At 38.5% G+C, this 20204-nt stretch overlaps 1 protein-coding gene across 2 annotated transcripts in view; it reads right to left on the bottom strand.

The window, feature by feature from the left end:
- Positions 1-884: 884 nt before the first annotated feature.
- Positions 885-20204, bottom strand: part of KAT6B (lysine acetyltransferase 6B) — a 93050-nt gene continuing 73730 nt past the window's right edge. For both annotated transcript variants that reach the window (XM_058810175.1, XM_058810174.1), the window contains exons 12-16: positions 9473-9704; positions 7595-7754; positions 6732-6998; positions 5231-5531; positions 885-3561 (exon numbers count right to left, since the gene is read on the bottom strand). In XM_058810175.1, the coding sequence (XP_058666158.1) occupies positions 1076-3561; positions 5231-5531; positions 6732-6998; positions 7595-7754; positions 9473-9704 (3446 nt within the window). In that variant the 3' untranslated portion in view covers positions 885-1075. The remainder of the gene's footprint in view (positions 3562-5230; positions 5532-6731; positions 6999-7594; positions 7755-9472; positions 9705-20204) is intronic.

Raw genomic sequence — 20204 nt, forward strand, 5'->3', positions numbered from 1 at the left:
ACTCCAATATTTTATAAAGATAGAAAAATCTACAGATGGAATGAAAATGTAAAGTTAGAGGCATTTCCATAAAATAGCAACTTTACACCAAATTCACTACTTTTTTTTTAAATCCTGCCAAGTATTTGGACATATACGAAAATGTTTCAAAACTTGACAAATAAACACTGAGATGTTTCAATCAACAAAAAACTGTAAGTTATTATAAAACAGAAAGCTGCCTTTTTTCCTACCCAGCCCCAAAGAAACTGGTCACAAAAATGGAAAAGAGTCTCAACTTTACACTAAACATACAGCAATAAAACCCTTTGAACTAACCAAAATGTGAATAGCTTTTGCAGCTTTTTTTTATTATTTTTACAAGTTTTATAATTAACAAAAATATAGTTCTGGTTTTTTTACCCCTCAAACTAGGGTAACCTAATCAAGGCAAAAAAATTAAGAAATGGCTTACTGTTAAGCACAACACTTGTACAGTACTACAAAATGCACTGTCACTAACAAAGACATTAGCGGCATGCAGAAGTGTCACCTTCAGAAACAAAATAATACAATAAAAGAACTGCTAAAAGGCATTTACATGTGGGGAAAGGAGAGAGAAAAAGCTCATGATCCAGTACTGTCTGATAGTTTTGGAGTCTATTTATCCACATTTTTAATGGGAGCAGGCACATAAAATGGCTCTGAACCATCAGCTGCTGTGTAATTGCAGTTCATAGAAAGAGTTCTTCCTTTCCAGAGAACTTCAAGCTCAGTGAAATAAACAAAAAATGGAAAACCACCTAATTCCCTCCAAAGAGAAGTTAAATCTCACAATGTTAAAAGAATAAACAAAAAACCCCAAAACAGAACAAAACAAAACCAAGGAAAAAAAAAAAAAAAACAACAAAAAAACCCAACAAAGCATGAAATAAAGAAAAACTTGTATAAGGCTTTCTGCTGCATACAGCTTTTAAATGGTGCCAACAAATGTTTTTGCATTCACACCAATTGCTGGTTTTGAAATCATACTCTCCAAAGGTATTTGTGCAGATCAATGCCATACGCCAGTTGGGTAGCGTGTCTCTGCCAGGGCCTACCTCCTCATGTAGGAGCCATTGAGAGACTGCTTGGACATGCCTGTGTTCATGTAGCCGTGGTGGCCCGGGGGAGTGTACATCATGTTACTGTGGGGGGCTGTCTGCATTGGCTGCTGTGCATATGGCTGAGTTCCCATCATTCCCATCTGCATCTGCATAGGGTACTGAGGGGTTTGATTCATATACCCATGATTACTGTGATACCCACTATTCATCATTGGCTGGGACATACTGTAACCATTCATGGCGTTAAGGGTGTTCATGTTCATGTTCACTGAATTGACATTATAAGCAGGGGCTGGCATCAAATTTACACTCATGTTCATGCCACGCTGCATCGTTAAGGTCCGTGCGGGCCCTTGCATGGCCACAGTCTGTGATGCTCGCCCATAAATCTGGGGCTGATGGGCTGCAGCAGCAGGTGGCAGAGGTGTGGATTTGGTTCTTACAGAGACATGACCTTTGCTGGCCATCTGAGTCTGCAGTCTTTGGGTGTGGGATATTCCAATATTCGATGAAGTCATATTACGCTGCAAAAGGGGAGGTGGCAAATTCATAGGAGGAGGAGTAAGGTTGGGGGGAGGGGTCATGGTAGCCTGTGTTTGGGGTCCTCCAGGAACAGCGTGTGGAGACTGAGAAAGCTGAACAAGCCCTGTGTTACTTAAGGGGGCAGACAAAGAGGCACTGTTTGCATAGGAAGTTACAGCAGCTGAATGGCTGTAAGGCAAAGAATGATCCATAAGCGTGTTAGTTAACTGTTGCAGTTTAGCAAGGCTGAAGGTGGCAGATGGCTGTGAGTAATGCCCTGCTCCAAATTCACTCTGCCCCATTCTTTCATATAATCCAATGTTGGCATTGCTAGTCTCAGGGATTTCAGTCAACTGCATAGGTGGGGTGAAATTAGCAGCCATGCTGCACTGGGATAACTGTTGGTTGCTGCTTGGAGGCCTTTCAACAACACAGCCTTGGGGAGATTTTACATTACAAGTGGGAGGAGAATTGATGTTTGCTTGTTGCATCATACTGCAGCTTCCATTAATGTTAGATATCTGCTGGGTCACTGCGCAGCTACTCTGTGTTAGGTTACTAGATGTAAGGCTGCTGTATGAGCAACTGTTTTGAGAAGAGTTGTTTCCACAGATACTGCTACCCATCGTAGAATCGTAACTGCTTGGGTTTTCATAGTTTTCTGTTGTGCTCTCAATACTTCCTAAGTCACTGAACCCACTATCCACAACTTGCTGTGAATGATCAGAAACTGAGGGAACATCCATCATTGGGCTGGTCTCCATGTTCTGCAGAGATGGCACAGAAATGGCACTTTGATCTGGGCTGATCTGAGCATAGCTGTTCTCTAAAGGAGCAACATTTGGACTATTAACAGAACGAACTGACTGGCTGGGATGAGAGTGCACAGATGAAACTGGGCTGCTGTGGTCAGACTGCTGACAGTCATCCAGTGTGGTCATCTGGGGACTTTGGTCATTGTGGGCATAGTTCTGCAAACTTCTACAGGCCTCTTGAGTCTCTGCACAGTCCTGAAATGTATCTTCATGTTCACTTGTCTCCTGGGTTAGGGACTGTACTGCCTGAACGGTCTCTGAGTCAATCTCCATGGTCTCAGTACTTTCTCCCTTGAAATCGGAATGTAGTTCTTCACCAGCTTTTTGGTCCTGGTTGTTGTCTGCATGATCATCATCGGATTCAGGCACTGGGTCTGAATCTGTAGCAAGTTCTTTCTGATCACTTGCACACTCATCAGCTGCAAGGTCAACACCACAATCCATTAACTCCTCCTGATTTGAATTACCAGTTTGAACATTTACGTCTAAAAAAGATTGCTGAGTTTCCAGCATTTCTTTGAAAGCTTCACCAGGCAATTCCTCTTTCTCCACTTCTGTTGAACCCATGTGACTATCATCTTCATCATCTGCATCATGATCTTCATTGTGAGAAGGTTCTTCATCCTCCTCCTCTTCTTCCTCCTGATCCTCCAAATGCACAGACTCCTCTTTCTGCACAAAAACTTCTTCTGCTTTGTCTTTTTCTTGATCTTTTGAATTGCTTCCATCTTCCTCTATGCTCCTTTCTTCTTCCCCAGCTTTCATAGTATCATTTTCTTGTTTTTCAAAGGGTTCACTGGGTGGGTGCAGAGGTTCAGGTTCTACTTCTTTCGCCTCATCATCTGGTGGTGGCAGTGCTTCAGCAGGTTCTTTAATAGCTTCCTCTGTAACAGCAGGAATTGAACAGGGCTTGTCTTCAGCTACTTCCTTTTGTTCTTCCACCTGCACCTGATAGTCAGGCTCCATGGGAGTCTCAGGTGGAGTGTACAAATTAAGCTTAAAGCCAGGTTTTCTTTCTTTGCTTTGCCTCCATTTAGATGGACCACGTTTAACTCCTTTGGGCCAACCCTGCTTACTCTTTAAAGGTTCAAGATTGTCTTTAGTGCTTTCTTCCAACACAGCTACATCCTCTGTATTATCTTTGGGAGGTAACAGAGACAAAAAAAAAGTCTTAGCTTGCAGACTAATCAATATTTTCCAATATAAACCTGAAAATAATTTATAAACTCAAATGTATTAAGAAAGTAGGAAACAAGAGTTATAAACAGGTCTCAAAGCACAGTAGGACAACGTAGTATCTACAGCTCAAACACACTACACAGATATGTTATGGTTTGGTGGCCTTTTAACAGACACTATCAGAACCACCATTTATACATGAGAAAAATCCCAGAGATTTAAATGACAAGACATGTAAACTAAAGCAAATAGTGTCCAAATATTTGATTTTCCACCTTTGGTTTCAGAATAGAAGTATGCCTTCACTTTATATAGACATTGATCTAACACACATTTATCTTTTTTGACAGTAATGATATGAAAGTCTTGAGTTTCCTCTTTGACCATTCTGGAGGACAAACCATAAAAAATATATAATCATCCTTTAATACCAATATTGAAAAAAGGTCGTTCAATCTAGTACTTTCTCATGGGCAACATCTCATGACATGGTTCACAAGAGATGACAGAATGCAAAAGATAATTACAATTACACACAGAGTGCATCAGAATACTAAACTAATCCACTGACTAAAAAAAAAAAAAAAGAACCCAAACACATTTGCCTCTTTCCTTTCTTCCCAGATACCACTTACACATACTTCAGAAAAAAGGAAAATTATCAAGACATAAGATATTGCACTTGGGATTGTAATGGCTTCAGTGATACTTCTATATTGTGATGATGTGGTCCATAGGCAAATAAAAAAAACCAGTCTACTTAAAACTGTGCAAACCTGACCACTGGGACAGAGCTGGAACTTGCCACTATTAGTTTAAGCAGTTTCTCTTGAGAAGCTGGAAAAAGTGGTAATATTCTAATGTACCACATCACACAAGAGCTGTTTGAAATAGAAACCAGCCCATGATCCCTAACTGAGGATTGCAAGGATGGAACTTCCCATGCAATTACACAAATACTGAAGTAGTAGCTACTGGCGCCTTAGAGAAAATACACAGACCTGAGACTCCAGTCATTCATTCTGGAATTAAAACTTATAAGCATAATTTGAGGGCCAGGAGGTCAAGGGAAGAGTGTACATTCAGAATAGCTCATTAGTAGTTTTACTATCCATCCATTAACTTTTCTGCCAGGAAATATCCTTGAAATCAAACTAGAAAAGCAGCTTTGAAAGGACACAGTTAAATTTGTCTCTTTCATGGGGAAATAAAACAGGACCTGGTGCTGAGGATATAGTAAGCCACAGAAGCACCAAACATTTTGCTGAATTACCAACAATATTGAATAGAAAGATATTTGTGTAAATCAAATGTTACTTTTTGCTTGTATCCTGCACCACTGACACAAAAACTATACTGGACAATATTCCAGTGATACCCTTTGCACTGTTGAATATGAAATGCACTGCTGTAGGGACATAGAAGTTGTTTTTGACAATATGACAAGAACTTCAATGCCTCAGACTGAATAAGATTTGTTTCCTGAACACAAAGAGCAAATTGTTCTAATAATAACAGCTAAATACATCTCATTAAAAATTTCCAGATGCATGACAAAAATAAACACTTCTTTTGAAGGCAACCCAACAAAATTATTTTTATGAAGATGTGAGAACATTTTAGGTTTACCTGTACAATTTTCATCGCGCCTGTAACAATGAATATCTTTCTCCTCCTTGTTCTGCTCTTCCTCTTCCTGTTTCTGCTGCCCAGGTTGATACTCCAAAGCTTTTCTAATCACAGGCTTCAAGTCATCATCTTCTCCATCCATCTCACAGGTGGGTTCCAGCTGTGGCATGGGACGTTCTTCATCTGAGTTATCAAATGGCTCATTCAGCACCTCGGTTGTTTCAGAAATTGTCTCTGTTGTAACACTGCTGTTTATTCTCCTGCGCTTACGGCCCCTTTTCTTTTTCAGTATGAAAGGTCTCTGAAAAATAATTCCACAAATCAAACTCTTCCTACATTCCTGTTCATTAACTGATTCTGGACATGAATTTTTGTAGAGCAAGTTTATAATAATCCATTTACTCACTGAAAAAAACACCTTACGTGGCATCAAATTCAAATGTAGACAGAATCTAAAAGTAAAATGTCTAAACAGTTAAAAGAGGTATGTATACAAACCTTTCCATAAGTAAAAATGAAGACTAGAATTTTCTTTATATTGTAGTATCTTTTACCTTCTTCTGTCAAATAATATTCACAGCACTGTTACATAAATTGCACTCACACATTTTTCCTCTGTAGATTTATAATTCCACAACAACCTTCACAAGTACCAAAGCTTTTTCTTCTACCTTTTGGGTTTCTGCTATTTTTAGAAATAAGAATGTACACAGAAAAACAGATAACATCGAAGAAGTGCACCTCAAGCATCCTACAGTTGGCTGCTATAAGAAAAAAAAACCTGTTCAAGATTTTGTTTTCCTATTATTATACATACTCAGAGATTTATGGTTACTTAATGTAAGCTCACAAAGTATAACCAAAGGGACAATCCAACTTCCTAATTCTCAGCAGAGACACCTAAATATAAAGGCTAAGGTGACTGCTTTAAGATTTTGGGTTTCTTAAGTTTACTAATTTAAGCAACTCAAAGAGTTGGTATTTTTAAGGAAATTAAAAAATTATTGCAAACATGGCAGTAACCAGAATTTAATGTTTAAATGAGAAGAATACGGGTAAAAAACCCCCGATCTGTTTTAACAACATTTCTTTCGAAAAACAATATTCCCCTTTTAGGAGCTTCTATATAAAAAAAAAAATATAAAAAGACAAATCACACAAGCTTGGACTCCATCTTAATACAATAAAAAGAAAGAACCATTAAGATACTGAACCAATACCAATGCCAAACACCAGAGGGCAATCTCTAGTTTAAAAATTAACAGAAAATTCAGATTTTTTTATGTCACTAGTATTTTATAGTTCTGTGAAAAATTCAAAATATAAAAACTAGATGGAGTGCAGAAAAGAGAAGAAAGGAGTAGTTAAGTGTTCAAATAACACATAAAGGATTAAAACAGTCTAATAAATGTTTGCAAAAAACCACGTTGTTACTTGGATGGTAGGGATGTGATTGAAATCAGAGACAAATGGCTTTGAATGAAGCTCTAAGGTAACACACCTTTCTCTTCATGGCCAGGGACTGGGGCTTGGTCAGCCGGGGAGGCGAACTCTGCTGATTCTCATCCCCGCCATCCTCCTCACTGCTCTCCTTAGATTGTTCTGTGCACTGCCCTCGCTCCCCCACCACGGCCACACTTTCTGGAGATCGCAAATATTTATTTTTAGATTGTACTTTTGCAGGTGATTGCCTACTATTAGTTCTTGTGGAGAATATTTCTTGCTCTTCCTTTTCCCAGCAGCTAGCTTGTTCCATAAGACGCTCAGCCTGAAGGGTTGAGGTTAAAATAACAGGTCACTGAAACAGCATTTACTTAGCCATATCCTTTACATGCAGCTAAATAGTTAAAATAAGTCAACCCTGATTAGCACTGCTGGCTAACCTAACAACAACATTTCAGCTGAATCATCTAGTTGCTCCTTTACAACAGTTAACAGATAACAAACCAAAGAAGATTGCATTTCATGGGATATTTAGCACTATTAATGATGCAGCGAATTGATTTAAGCCCTTTAGCACTACATTACATGCCCACTGACTGGATCACTTTGAGCAAGTTGAGAACACAAAGAATCGATTGAAAGTGCAGCCCCTGAGCTCTGCACCAAATTTGATCTGATTACATGCTCTTTGACTACCTCCAGAGTGATAAATACAGCTCTATGACAAGTGATTCACATTTTAAGTTTTCATATGCATCCCCCCAAAGTTACCATGTGTAACAGCTTCCAAAAATTCTGCATTGCAATAGCAATATGTAGTGGTCAAAGCTAAATCTGCTCTATTTAAGGCAGTCTAATGTTGAATATTCAGAGTGATGAAAGCCAAAGGAAGAGAAACTCAGAAGATATCTCTGATATTACCTCCTTCTCTGCTTCCCTCTCTTCTTCAGAAACTGCAGCATTAGGAACTAACAAAGGAGTCCACCTCAAGCTTTCGGGATCTACTTCATTGATACGTGGATTCGCTTTCAGTTTCTCCATATGACTTGAAATCAGCTTTTCCCTTCTAATAATTACAAATCTACAATCAAATAAACAGTAATTTAATTTAGAAAAGGATCACCTGGAACAGCCTTTCTATAGTTGACATCCTTTTGCAAAACAACCTGTGAAAAAATACAGGTTAATGAAAGGATCCATCAAACTAAAAATACACACAGTGATAACATCCTTACACTACTGACTGTTTACTGAGAGGAAGTGAAGGAACAAAAGTTTATGAAGTGAAAGTTCAATATTAGCCATCACTAGGGCAACAGACAGCAAAGTAAAGGTTTTATAGTTGACTACCCTAAACCTAATTCAAGAGGTCTAGTGCTGGCACTTCACTGCCAGAACAATTTCTAATTTTAATATTACATACAAACATACATAGAAAACTCTGTGGATCATCAAGTCAAGAGTGAGAAAGTCAATGTTACAGCTGAAGACATAAGGGGACAAGAAAGCAAGTCAGAAGCACAGGTTTTCTAACGAAGCATACAAATATACTTTAGTTCTGTGCTAATGAAGTACAACATGACCTTCCAATTACTATGAAGTGGCATATCAAAAGTAGGCAAAGACTAATAAAATAGCACAGTATGCTAATATATATATATATATATGTACATATCTCACCAAACTCCCCTGTTACAAAGAACTACACAATTCTAAACAACAAGGATTAGCAAGCATTTCAAGTGCTTTAAAAATCAGGTTGGTGAAGTAACAACACTCTCTCAGTGAAAAACAAAGTTTAAGAAAAGAAATCAGGTCCAGAACCCTTTTCCAGAATATGGAAAAACTTCTACTTCACAACACGTACAAAAAACTTCCCTTGAAATAGATTTGTCCTCAGGTTGTCCATAACTAAGTATTCCAGAAGAGGTTTAAGGCAATGCCAGCACTCCTCTTACTACTCTCACACACCATCTTGTAAACCAATCTCCTTTTTGAAGACTTGCATTCTTACTGGTTCAAAAATTACTAGTTTTGAATACTAGTGCTGGGACACAAAAATTACTGAGGCTGAACTTTTTCTGATTTTAATTTTATTGTTTTGGCAGGCCAGTGTTTGTAAGGCAGCTTTGCTTAATTATAAAGTTTCTATGATGGGAATATGCAGTAAGAATTAAGATCATCTTCAGAAACACAAATACCATTGAAAGCCATTTAAGACATTTTATGGAAAGAAAAAGACCAAACAAGAACAACAACCCAGAAAGTTCTAAAATACCCATCAAGAGCATGAAGAAAAGAATTCACAAAAAAGGAACTCACCTTCTCAGTGCACATTGATCATAACATTAAACAGAAACTTGTATTACCAGTACCTTGAAAAGGAGCACTTCCTGTAGAGTTGATCTGATCAGCAATGATTGAAAGAGGAGGTGTGGAAAGACAGACTGCCACCCACAAACACCAATTTTTCTCTTACCAGTATTCAAGCAAAATAATTGCACAGCAAGAGCTGGGAACACTTAGGGAAGATTATACTGAATGAAACAAAACTCTTAACTGAAAGTGCTTTTAGCTGGCCACATACTTCTAGTAGCCATTAACATGAAGGAGCATCCAAAGAATCCCCAGGAAAAAAAGCTCTGTATGTAAAACCCATCTGCACTGACTTCTACAGTAAGATGGTTATCACTCGTGTTAAAGTCAAACTTTCACACAGACATTTTCCACACCAACTGTTTTGTAAGTAGAGAATGTTTTGTCTCAGTTTTTAGAATTTTTTTTACAAGATTCACTGACCTATCTTCTCTTTTATCTATCATGCTATGTTGCTGCAGAGTTGTGGCAATATCATGTGGACACATTCCAGTAGCTCGGCTCATCCCTTTGATGCTGATTTGTTTTTCATGGTGACAGTTCAGGTATTCCAATATGACACTTTTCCAATAAGCCAAGTAGGAGAGACGACCCAGATCAGACAATGGCTTTTCAGGGGATCCTGCTTGACCCTCTCTTCTAGAAAGTAAATAACCTAGAATAAAAAGAAACAGGATACCTTATGGAGATAACAAAAGCAAGGAATTTTAATTAGCCCATAAGAAAGCTGGAATTAATACAAAAGATCATCAGCATGACTGATTGAACTGCTTGAATGTCTTGCAATTAAATAAATGCTCTCTATAAAAGAGATGAGTTTTCATCATTAAAGTGACATAGGAAAGATTAAATTCTTGTGAGTGACTCAGAATGTTATGAGAATCAAACATTAACCAAAGCCCCCTTTCTAGCAGTAAGGCAAGCATGAGAAGACAAAGCCAACATGTTTTGGAACAGGTCTAATCATATAAGTTCTCCCTCAGAACTACAACTCTGGTCTTTTGAGAAACATTTACATCAGTGTTACAGAAACAGTGTTACTGTTAAATGAGTTACTGAAGCCAAGAAGTTGCAGAAGAATCTCAAGAGAAAGTATCATGGGTAATATCAGTAAAGTCATTTTTCTTCAAGAAGCCCCAAGTGACACAAGTTTTTGATTAAACAGTGAGAAGTTGTATTTTGGAGGCAACATAATTCACAAGATAAATTACTCAGAGAATTAGTTAAGAGAAATAAAAAATAATCTCCCTTAATTCACTTTTAAGAACATTCACATAATTCCTGCTTGCCGTCTTCAAGACAGTAACTGATCCACTATTACACAACATACCACCTCCATTTTACAGTCTATGTATATTGTGAGTACTTTTTAACCCTCCAGCTCTAAAAGCATTTTACAATTTAGAGTAGAATACACCTGCTCGGAGATACCAGAAAATGCCACCTGTAAAATCAATTCAGTATAGAGAAAAAAATGCCATCATTAAAAACAGGTATCCTTTCATAGTAATTCATCTCTCTGCGATACATATTCTGCATTGTGCCTTTCCAAAAACGGCCAACACACAGGCCTTAAACAACCAGGTAAACAAAAAGCTTCCTCCACCATAAGTACAGGTATTATGTTTATGGAATTACATTACTTAAATTCATTTGGAATCCACCAAAATATACAGCTCTTGTGCCTTCCAATATTCTTAAAACACTTTTTTCCCCTCAAATTTTTCAAAGACTGATGTAAAACATATCTAGTAGAGTCATGTTATGTTCATTAAACAAATCCTACTAACCTCTTCACAAAGTTTCTCCCAATCCAATCATCTATACATCAAAAACATATTATTAACAGGTTGCATATGATATCCAGGTTGAAGAGAAGCAGTGGCTGCTTCCTTATTTTGCTGTATGGTCTACCATACACAAACCACACACAGATGTATTTTCCTTAGATAAAACCACACAATACACATACAAATATTTTTCTATTTACTCTGCCTGAAACATTGATCTTCCCTTTCTTGATCCACAACAGAATTTAGAAAAAAACATACACAGATATACATCATAGTCTAATCTCCAGTTTGCCTAAATAAATTTACATAGAAAAGTAGACATCCTACTACATATCTCAAGTGATCACAACACAGATACTGAACTAAGCAGTGTGCCTTTCATATCCATTAGCATGATTTGTGATAAAATGCCAGAGCTTCAGGAATACCATCCCACATCTGCCTACCCCTACAAAGCTACATGAAGCCTGCCTACATCTGCATGGTACCATGGAAACTCAGCAAGTAAAGTTATTTTGTTTTACAGAAGAAACACTACCATAAAAATTAAGGTATTTCAGCATTTAAAGTTTTTTATAGCAAAGCAGTGCACCAAATGCAATTTACAGCCTTTGATTTCTGTCACACAAACCTCCCCAGAATCACTGAGGTTTCATCTTACCCAAGATTTAAAACAATTAGAAGAAATGCAATCTGAGGCAGGGAAAGTTCATACACATACATAAATTTTATGCCTTCAACACGAATTAAGGAGATAATTAGGCATTAAAACATTTAAACAAACTGACTTGTAATTATCCAGTAATTTCAATCTATAGGATTCCTAGTAACACCCCTGAAATAGCTACAGGATCCACAACACACTTATGTGAAACAGTAATATATGTGTGCCAGTCTCCAGAAACTTTCAGTTAGTTAACTACTGATTTTTTTTGATACTTGGTTCTGTATTTTCAAACAAGTTAAATAGCACGAGATGAGAGGCCTAAGCTTGATAGCAGGACAGTGGCCAAAAGAGAAAACCAAGGGACAATCTGAAACTGGCAACCACCACCTGAAACACAGGCAAACAATTAGTCTGGCTTCATCCAAACAATTGGAACCAACCAGGCAGTTTAATGTCCATACTTTTTGGCATTTTTAAAGAGCTTGGTAAGACTTATTAAGTATCACTCCCTTCTGCAAGCAGTGCAGAGTCCATCTTCCTCCTCCATTCACTGCATTTATTTGTGTGTTCACTAGGAGCAATTTATTGTCATGTCTGCTATGAGGTAAACAGACTTACATCTCATCAGCTCTCTCCTGAAAATCTTCTAAAAATCAGGATCAGATCAGCCCCCTTTCACTCCTATGGCATGAAAGCAGTTTCATGCACACTTCAAGTTACAGAATGCTGAGAGCAGCTATTTCATTAAGTCTCATACCTCCAAATGTCCCTGACACATCCGTCTTTCCCTACCACACACACTTCTAAACATCACTACCTCAGCTTCAAAATATTAAGCAAAAATCACAACGTAGTTTTAAATTTAGCTTGAGACAGCTGAATTGAATTTTTTAATCTATTGAAGGAACACATTGGTTCTTTTGCTTTTAATATGGTGGCAAATGCAGGCTAGCTTTCAAAGGTGTAAGACAACACAGACACAGACTGCACAGAGGCCAGTGAAATACAAAGCAGCAGCAAACAAAGGCATTAAACAACCGGTACACTGGGAAAGACCAAATGAACAAACTAAAACTGACAGAACAAAGTCAAATGAAATTTGAAGATTTTTTTAAAGACACTCCTGCAATCTGAGTGCTCTCAATACATGTTTTATCTTCTATAGCAATGAACAAATCAATTTATCATTTCATTTTGCAGAATAGTTAAGGTTGAAAGGGACCACTGGAGGTCACCTTCGCCAACCTCCCTGCTCAAGCATGGTCCTCCTAAAGCATGTTGCTCAGGATTGTGTCCTGACAGCTTCAGAACATATCCAGGACAGCAGACTCCACCACCTCTCCAGGCAACCTGTTCCAGTGCTCAGATCCCCTCAAACCCACAATCTCTGATGAACAGTCAAAGAACAGACACCTAGACTGAAATGTTCTGTTTCCATGAGTGCAATTAATACTGACCATAATAATTATAAAGCCATTAGGCTTTCAGCAAGCTAAGGAATTAATCCTGATGCAAGCAAACCAAAAAACCCAACTTATGAACTGGTTGTAGGTGTTTGAATTACACTTGTTTGTGTTCACACAAGACTGCATGGTCACACTGTTGCTCAGTGACACACAGCAACAGCCAAACAATATTATGCATATTGCACAGGATTGAATGAAGACTTGGCTTCCCATCCACCTGAGAAGCTAGGGAACTCAGCTAATATGAAAGTTTGAACGAGCATTTTTGATGCAATTACATTTATTATTTTTACTTTAAAACCACCTAGAACATGCTGTATTTTAGTCCTAGGAATGCTGTATTTTATATTAAATACCAAGATTACTTTGTTTAGCTTAAGAGCAAACAATAGTCAGTCAGTTAGCATCCACACTGGAAAATAAATAATCATAGCTGAGTAGCTTCTAAGAAGGTGAAATGGAGGGTTGTAGTTGGCTTGTAAGTGTATCACTCATCCTTTTATGAAAGGGTAACAACATTTCTTGCCTTCTCCAATGAACAATAGAGTTGTACATTTTACTGAAAATTCCACATAGCCAGAATATAATCCATCCAGAGCATCCTGAGGCAGCTTCAACACAATATTCTCCAGAAGATGCCACTGGCTGAAACTTTAGTACTATTTCCTGTGTTCTATTAACCGTGTGCTCCCTTAAGGGAGGATCTGACACAGCAACCTCTCCACAAATAACAGTGACATATGCCATGGACACTGTGCAGATCTAACACAACTCCTCCAGTCCTTGAACTTCACTGCTTACAGACAGGCAGGTTCTTTGACAACAGTGCCACAAAGAGAGGCACTTCACTCTTGAGGGCACCACGTATGATGTTCAACTATTGTTTTGAAACATCAGTGCATTGCATTGTCTTCAAACGTACCTGAATGGAAAACAGAGCACTGAATCTCATTCTGTGCCTGCACAAGCACTTGAGATTGCAGTTCCTTTTCTCGTATGCTACTAGCAACACATCCATGTATTTGCTTTTCACTTAGGGAGGCTAAAAACCAAAACTAACAGTCTTCAAAGTGGACCCCAAGGGTAAGGATTAATGAGTCCTGCTTTTTAGCTAGAACAGATTTTTTTTTTGTCTGCTACAAAAACTCTGGAAATAACAGTTTACACTGAAAATCTGAAAAGTATTTTATCTGAGAGCCTGTGATCAAAGAAACAGTTTTGTGTGTCTTATGTATCAATCACATCATGCATTGGAGACAAACATAGTTCTGATCTTATTTAAAAAGTGATGTTCAATATCACTTCCTAGGAAATGAATCATATCAATCTCTACAGACAAGAAAGTTACAAATACTAGTAAAGTACTACCAGTAAAGGAAGTCTGTTATATTCTTGTAACTGAGACAGAGCTCACTTTACAAAAGAAACGGCAAAAAAACAGGTATCTTGAAATTATGTGTCCTACCACAGTATTCCAGCCCTTATCTTGGATTAGCTTAGTTGTTCTAAAGAACAGAATTTTCTACTCAAATTTTGTAATTCAAACTTATATCTTCACTTTTCTCAAAATACCTACAGAATAGATAGGATTTTACCTTAAAGAAAAGCTGCAACCAAAAAGTCTTTCTTTCAAAAACAGAACTACACCAATGGTAGCTTAATGCAGAAAAGGAGAGCTTTGCTTCACTGCAAAAACTCATTACAGAGAAATGTTTACATCTTGTTTCATAGCTCCACATTCACAGAATTATCAACAAACTTTACAAAAGTAGCTCTTCAATAGGAGCAACTCTTACAAGAGAAGAACCATAGAGAAAATGCAATATAGCAAAGGTCCCTAAACCAGAATTACTCCTGAGTCTTACACGAGTAACCCTGCCAGTGGTTATTAACCTACTATTAGCCTTTGAACAAGAGAGGACTTGGTCTTAAAAGCACAAGAAGCTGTCTTGATGAAACCCTGCTGAACATAATAAATATTTTCTTTTTGCTATCATCTTCCATGTGTCCTGGTAAAACTACATGAGCATCATCATGGCACCTTCAAAGAGAAATTTCTGTTTTTCTTTCTTGGGAATCTTTACTTCATTTATATGAAGGCAATTGAGGCTCCATCTCTTACAGTACAAAGGATCAAAATTTAAGAGAAGTATCATTGCAAAGCCCTTAATTTATTGCTTATGTATTAAAAGAATACAAAATAAAGACTGCATTATAATTTTGAATAATCTTCCAATAATTTTTAAACCCAGAAAATCAGACTGTGTGCTTGTAATATGTAATGACAAAGAATCAGATTGAGGAATAGACCATATGAAGAAGCAAATTCAAATCTGTTAATCTGGCTTCCGACACAGAGTCTCTTTTGCCACTGTCATTTGCCTCACAGCAAAACAAAAAAGCAAACTTATATGATTCCAAACTTCCTTAAGCCTAGCCTGCATAGAAAGGCCATTTTAAGATCAGGTTTCAGCTGACAAGCAGGAATGACATCGCTCAGAACAAGTGTCAGGTTGTCAGTCATGGAACAGCTCCTGAGCTGCTACAACACCCAGCAGCCATAATAAGGGGAAGTGGCAGCAGCTCCCTTTGCCTGTCATTGGTGTGTGCTGGGATACAGCAGAGCTGCCAATGGCTGAACTCAACCAAGGACAGCACAGACACAGTGTGCCAGTCTAAAGGACAACCTTGCTCTGCAGCCATGCACTAAGGCCACTGCAATCAAATTCATCTGAACAGCTACACAGAATTGCAGGCAATGCATAACTCCATTTCATCTCTCTCCACCTGTTCAGCCATACTAACAACAGGAAAACACCACTGATCCTATAAATAGGCTGCAGGAAAGCTGCCAGCATTAAGTACCACATTATCAAGTCCACTTCAAAATGCAGCTATGCAAGACAGTGCCTCAATGACAGCCTGCTGACAGTACTTTACTTCCAAACTTCCTGAAGCTTACTTCAAAATTCTCCTATCATGAGGCATTGTAATGCTAACAACCAAGTTTCAGAACAGAGCACATAGGGAAATACCTGTAGACAGAATTTATACAGACCTATGTTATGTGACTTCCACCAAGGCATATGGTCTATAACCATTTATTGCACTCATTCATCTTCCTAGAGTTTTGTGAAGATGCATGTAACATTTGTGATCCTTCAGTTACTGAGGATGTTCCCAATTGCCCTGACTTCTCAAAGCCAATGGGGAGAGGTGCTGGAGTCATGTCAGCCAGTTTCCCAGGCCAAATCTCACCATTTTACTTAAGTACTCTGTAACTTGATCTTCCTCTAGCAAAGATGGCATCTCACTCTGTTGCTTATATTCTGTCACACCTGAGAACAGGTCCTGCCAAGAAAGTACAGAGTACTTCAGATCCCTTCTGAGACCCACACGAAGTCCCTCTGTTGTCACACCATGCTTATTCCATTCATCAGCAGTGCCATGTTCTGCTTACTCTTCCTTTGGCTGTCCACATACTTCTAAGAGCTCTCCACCTTTTGGTACTTTCCACCTCCCTCAGTTTCAATTCCAACCAAGCTTTGGCTTAACATTGTTGTACATGTAAGCAATACCAATGCCTTTTGGAGAATTTGGCTTTGCTAAAGTCAAGAACTCTCCCTGCAGCCCAGCAGGCTTACTGTCATGCCTGCTATTGTCATGAACAGTGGAATAAGTCATTTTTGCAGTCTAAGGAATCTGTCCCCAGAAATCAACATATCCTGTGCACCTTTGCCTTCACAGCAAGCCTCTTGAAGGACACCACTTAGCAGGTCTTTAAACAAGATAAAATTCTGGACCTTAGTCTGATAGTTACCCTCCTAATTTTGCTCAGGATCTGAAACCCTGCTATCTCCCACCACGACAGCCTGGCTGCCAAATACAAAGCATTTGCCCTAGCAGGTCCTTCCAAAATCTGTGTCTAAACAGTGTCCCAAGCATCTTGCTGTCCTTGCAGAATAGTTTCAAATAGTCCTTGGGAAAAAAGGCCTTTCACTAGCAGGTATCACCCAGTTCCTTGGAAGGTTCATCCTCTTCCCTCTTTGTTGATCAGGCTATGTATAACAGATGTCCAGCACAGCATTAATGGCTGCTGCCTTGTCCCCTGACTCTGAAGCATGCTGAAGGCTTGACAGGGCTATGACCCATTCATTCCACAGCAGAGAACATGCTTCCAAGTAATTCCTTTGTGTAGAGGACAACCTTGGCTTCCCTGCCTGTCCCTGAAGAGACTGACACACATCCATTGCAGCAGCTCAGTCTTGTGAGCTGCTCACTGCACCTCTGTAACCCCAGTGAGTTATAGCTCAAGGACAAAGTACTGCCTTCTTATTCCACCTTTTGCCTACAGGATGTGAGAAACTGGAATAATGGGATCTCAAACGCAACACAAGGGGGCCCCCTTCCCCTGTCCACTCCAATCACGTTCTGTCTCAAAAATCCCATTCTCCAACAAGCCCAAGACCAGGATGGCTATTTATTCCTCTAGAAAAGCTGTCCAAATTGATTTCTGATGTGCTAGTGTGGTCATTCCAACTGATGCCTGTGACACATCACCCTCTTTACTTCTGTCAACTCCTAACACCTCTCTGACCTTCAGAACAACTGATTCTGGGCCAAATGCTCCATTAATGGTAAGGTTTGCTTGTGTTTGTCATTGATGCCATTCACCTGTATAACAAAGTTCAATCACCTTCTGAACTCAGGATCCATCAATATGCTCCCTCCTTCTATGCTATGCTCCAAAACGCATTAGGATGGAAATTTGTTGTATTTCTCCTTAAGCACTACCACACACCTCTAAAATGCAGTACTTTATTCTATTTTCTGCTATTTAGCCTAAATATTGCCCAGTATAAGGAACCACTATCAATATTTTATCGTATTTTACAGTGTACTGAGATTACAGCAAGGGTCATTGCATTTGCATCTTTTCCTACTGTTACAAAAAGGGAAAAAAGCACTTAAAACAAGTTTGAATCTCTCTATGAAGTGTTAAGATATACAATTATAAGAAACTTCACCAAGAAGTAAGCATATACCCCTATTGGGAAGAATTCATCTTGGAGAACACTTCCTATGTACTTCTATCCAAAGGCTGGGAAGGGTTTAAGATGTCTGTGCTTTTAAATTAATATTCTAGATGCATTTCTGCCCATTTTAAACATTATTTTTTATATCAGAAGTATTATATCTAGCATGAATATGCCCTATAAACAAATTAGAGCAACAATACCTGTAATTAAGAATTTGGATCATTTGGGTTATTAATGTCTTCATGTTGTTAAGCAGTCAGCAGTCAAGTCCACTGCTGTGGTCTATCTGCCAGTGAAGTCAGAGCGAAACCATCACCACTTGGCAAGAGCTGCTGGAGGGCAAAGGGGTAGGAACTGTGCACTAATGTCATGCAAATGGAGTCAAGTAAGAGCAGGTTTTTTGGATCACAAGAACAGATTTTAGTCGACTGATCTTTTCACAGTTTTAGACTGAATGTAGCCTTCACAGCAGAAATCTTTTAAAAACTACATACACACGAAATCTGAAAAATAAAGTAACACCATGTAGCTAAGTAACACTAACATTCTGGACTTCAGTATGATTTATAAGGATAACAACTTTTTGCCATGCACTGCTTAACTTAAACCTGTCAATCTCAGGTTCATATTTATGTATGCACATCAGGATCACACATACCAACATTTACATACAATTCCACACGCAGCAAAGGGAACTCAACACCACTGAAGTAAGTCTTCTACAGAAAACAATCAAGGTACTTATGAAAGGCTTCCAGACACACACCTGAAAGATGCCAATACACAGCTGAAAACCATGAGCAGACAGGAGTGTCACAACAAAATTCAACTACTGCTGGGAGCTGGAAACAGCTTAAAAATCTGCTTCTCAGAGACCACTACTCCCAAGTCAATGTTTTGTGGAAGCTCCTATGCAATATCTTGTGCTCAGAATCTAACCCTTACATAATCAGCACTATTAAGCTCCTATTTATATTTTGCTAATATAGGTGTCAGAAGAAAACATAGTCCTGAGAATCCATCCAGAACAAAAGAAGCAACCTGTGAACTGTTACCCTTCTATGTTTGGAGTTCCTCTCCATCTCTTTAAAGGCCATCCCCCACAAATTAATTACCAGACTCAGGCAGATGGAATTAAGTACTTTTCCATTAAAATTTGTTTTGTTTGAAACAAAACCAAGTAAAACAAATCCTTTAGTATGACAGGGAAGAACTTGTGAGCTTTCATGTAATGTTCTGTATCAAGCCAAAGATCTGAACGAACAGCAAGTACTAGCAACTGTTTTAATAATACACCAGTAGCTGAACATTTACTGCAAACCAACATTTCAAGCTATCCTAAGAGTTAACATTTTTTGTCATACAAAACATCCCATCCTCTGTTTTGATATTATATGAACAAGCTGAGAAGACACAGGTTCAAAAGGGTAGTCAGAAATATCAAAACAGCTGAGTATTCAGACAGGACAGTTCAATACATACAGGTCAGCTCAATGCTGCAAGTTCAGAGGTATGACCATGAATGCAAGGCAGAAATAGGTGAGGTGAAAGTGTGAGCTTATTAAGACTTACAATTCCCAAAACTGTAATTCACGTTACTATTTTTTCCATAACTATTCTGTGTGCCTCTGAACTGTTCTTGTCTATGTCAGTGGGAAGAAGGTCAAAGATAGAGGACCTTAAATAGGTGTTAGTATCCTCTTTGAAAGCACTTTTGAATCAGCTTCAAACGACCCCAATCCCAAGATCCACACAAACACTATTTAAAAAAAAAAAGACTAGCTGTAACTTGAGATGCTCAGATCACTGAACAACCTGCTACATTCTCTTTTCTTTGTCAGAGTAAAGGAAAGCTTTCTTCATGATGAACAGAGTAAGCCAAAAATTCTCTCATTATTGTTACAAGAAATAATGCCAGCTCTCATTCCTCTCCACATCCTCAAGTAAACCCAACGCAGGAGGCCCAAAAACCTTTAGCTCCTTTACAGAAAGCTTCACAGAAGAGGTTAGGGCTAAACAAACGTCCTTCATGAATAAAAGGAAAGGTAAAGATGACTGCATTACAGTCAGACCTACAAAAGGCACCCTTTGAGTGAATTAATTTGCTAACACTTATTTTACCTGTGCCAGTTGCCAGTAACCCCCTTGAGTGGAGATTCTGTGTATGAAGTGGACTACTTACGAGCAGAG

This window comes from Ammospiza caudacuta, chromosome 9 (genome assembly GCF_027887145.1).
Source record: "Ammospiza caudacuta isolate bAmmCau1 chromosome 9, bAmmCau1.pri, whole genome shotgun sequence".
In the NCBI taxonomy this organism is placed as follows: Eukaryota; Metazoa; Chordata; class Aves; order Passeriformes; family Passerellidae; genus Ammospiza; species Ammospiza caudacuta.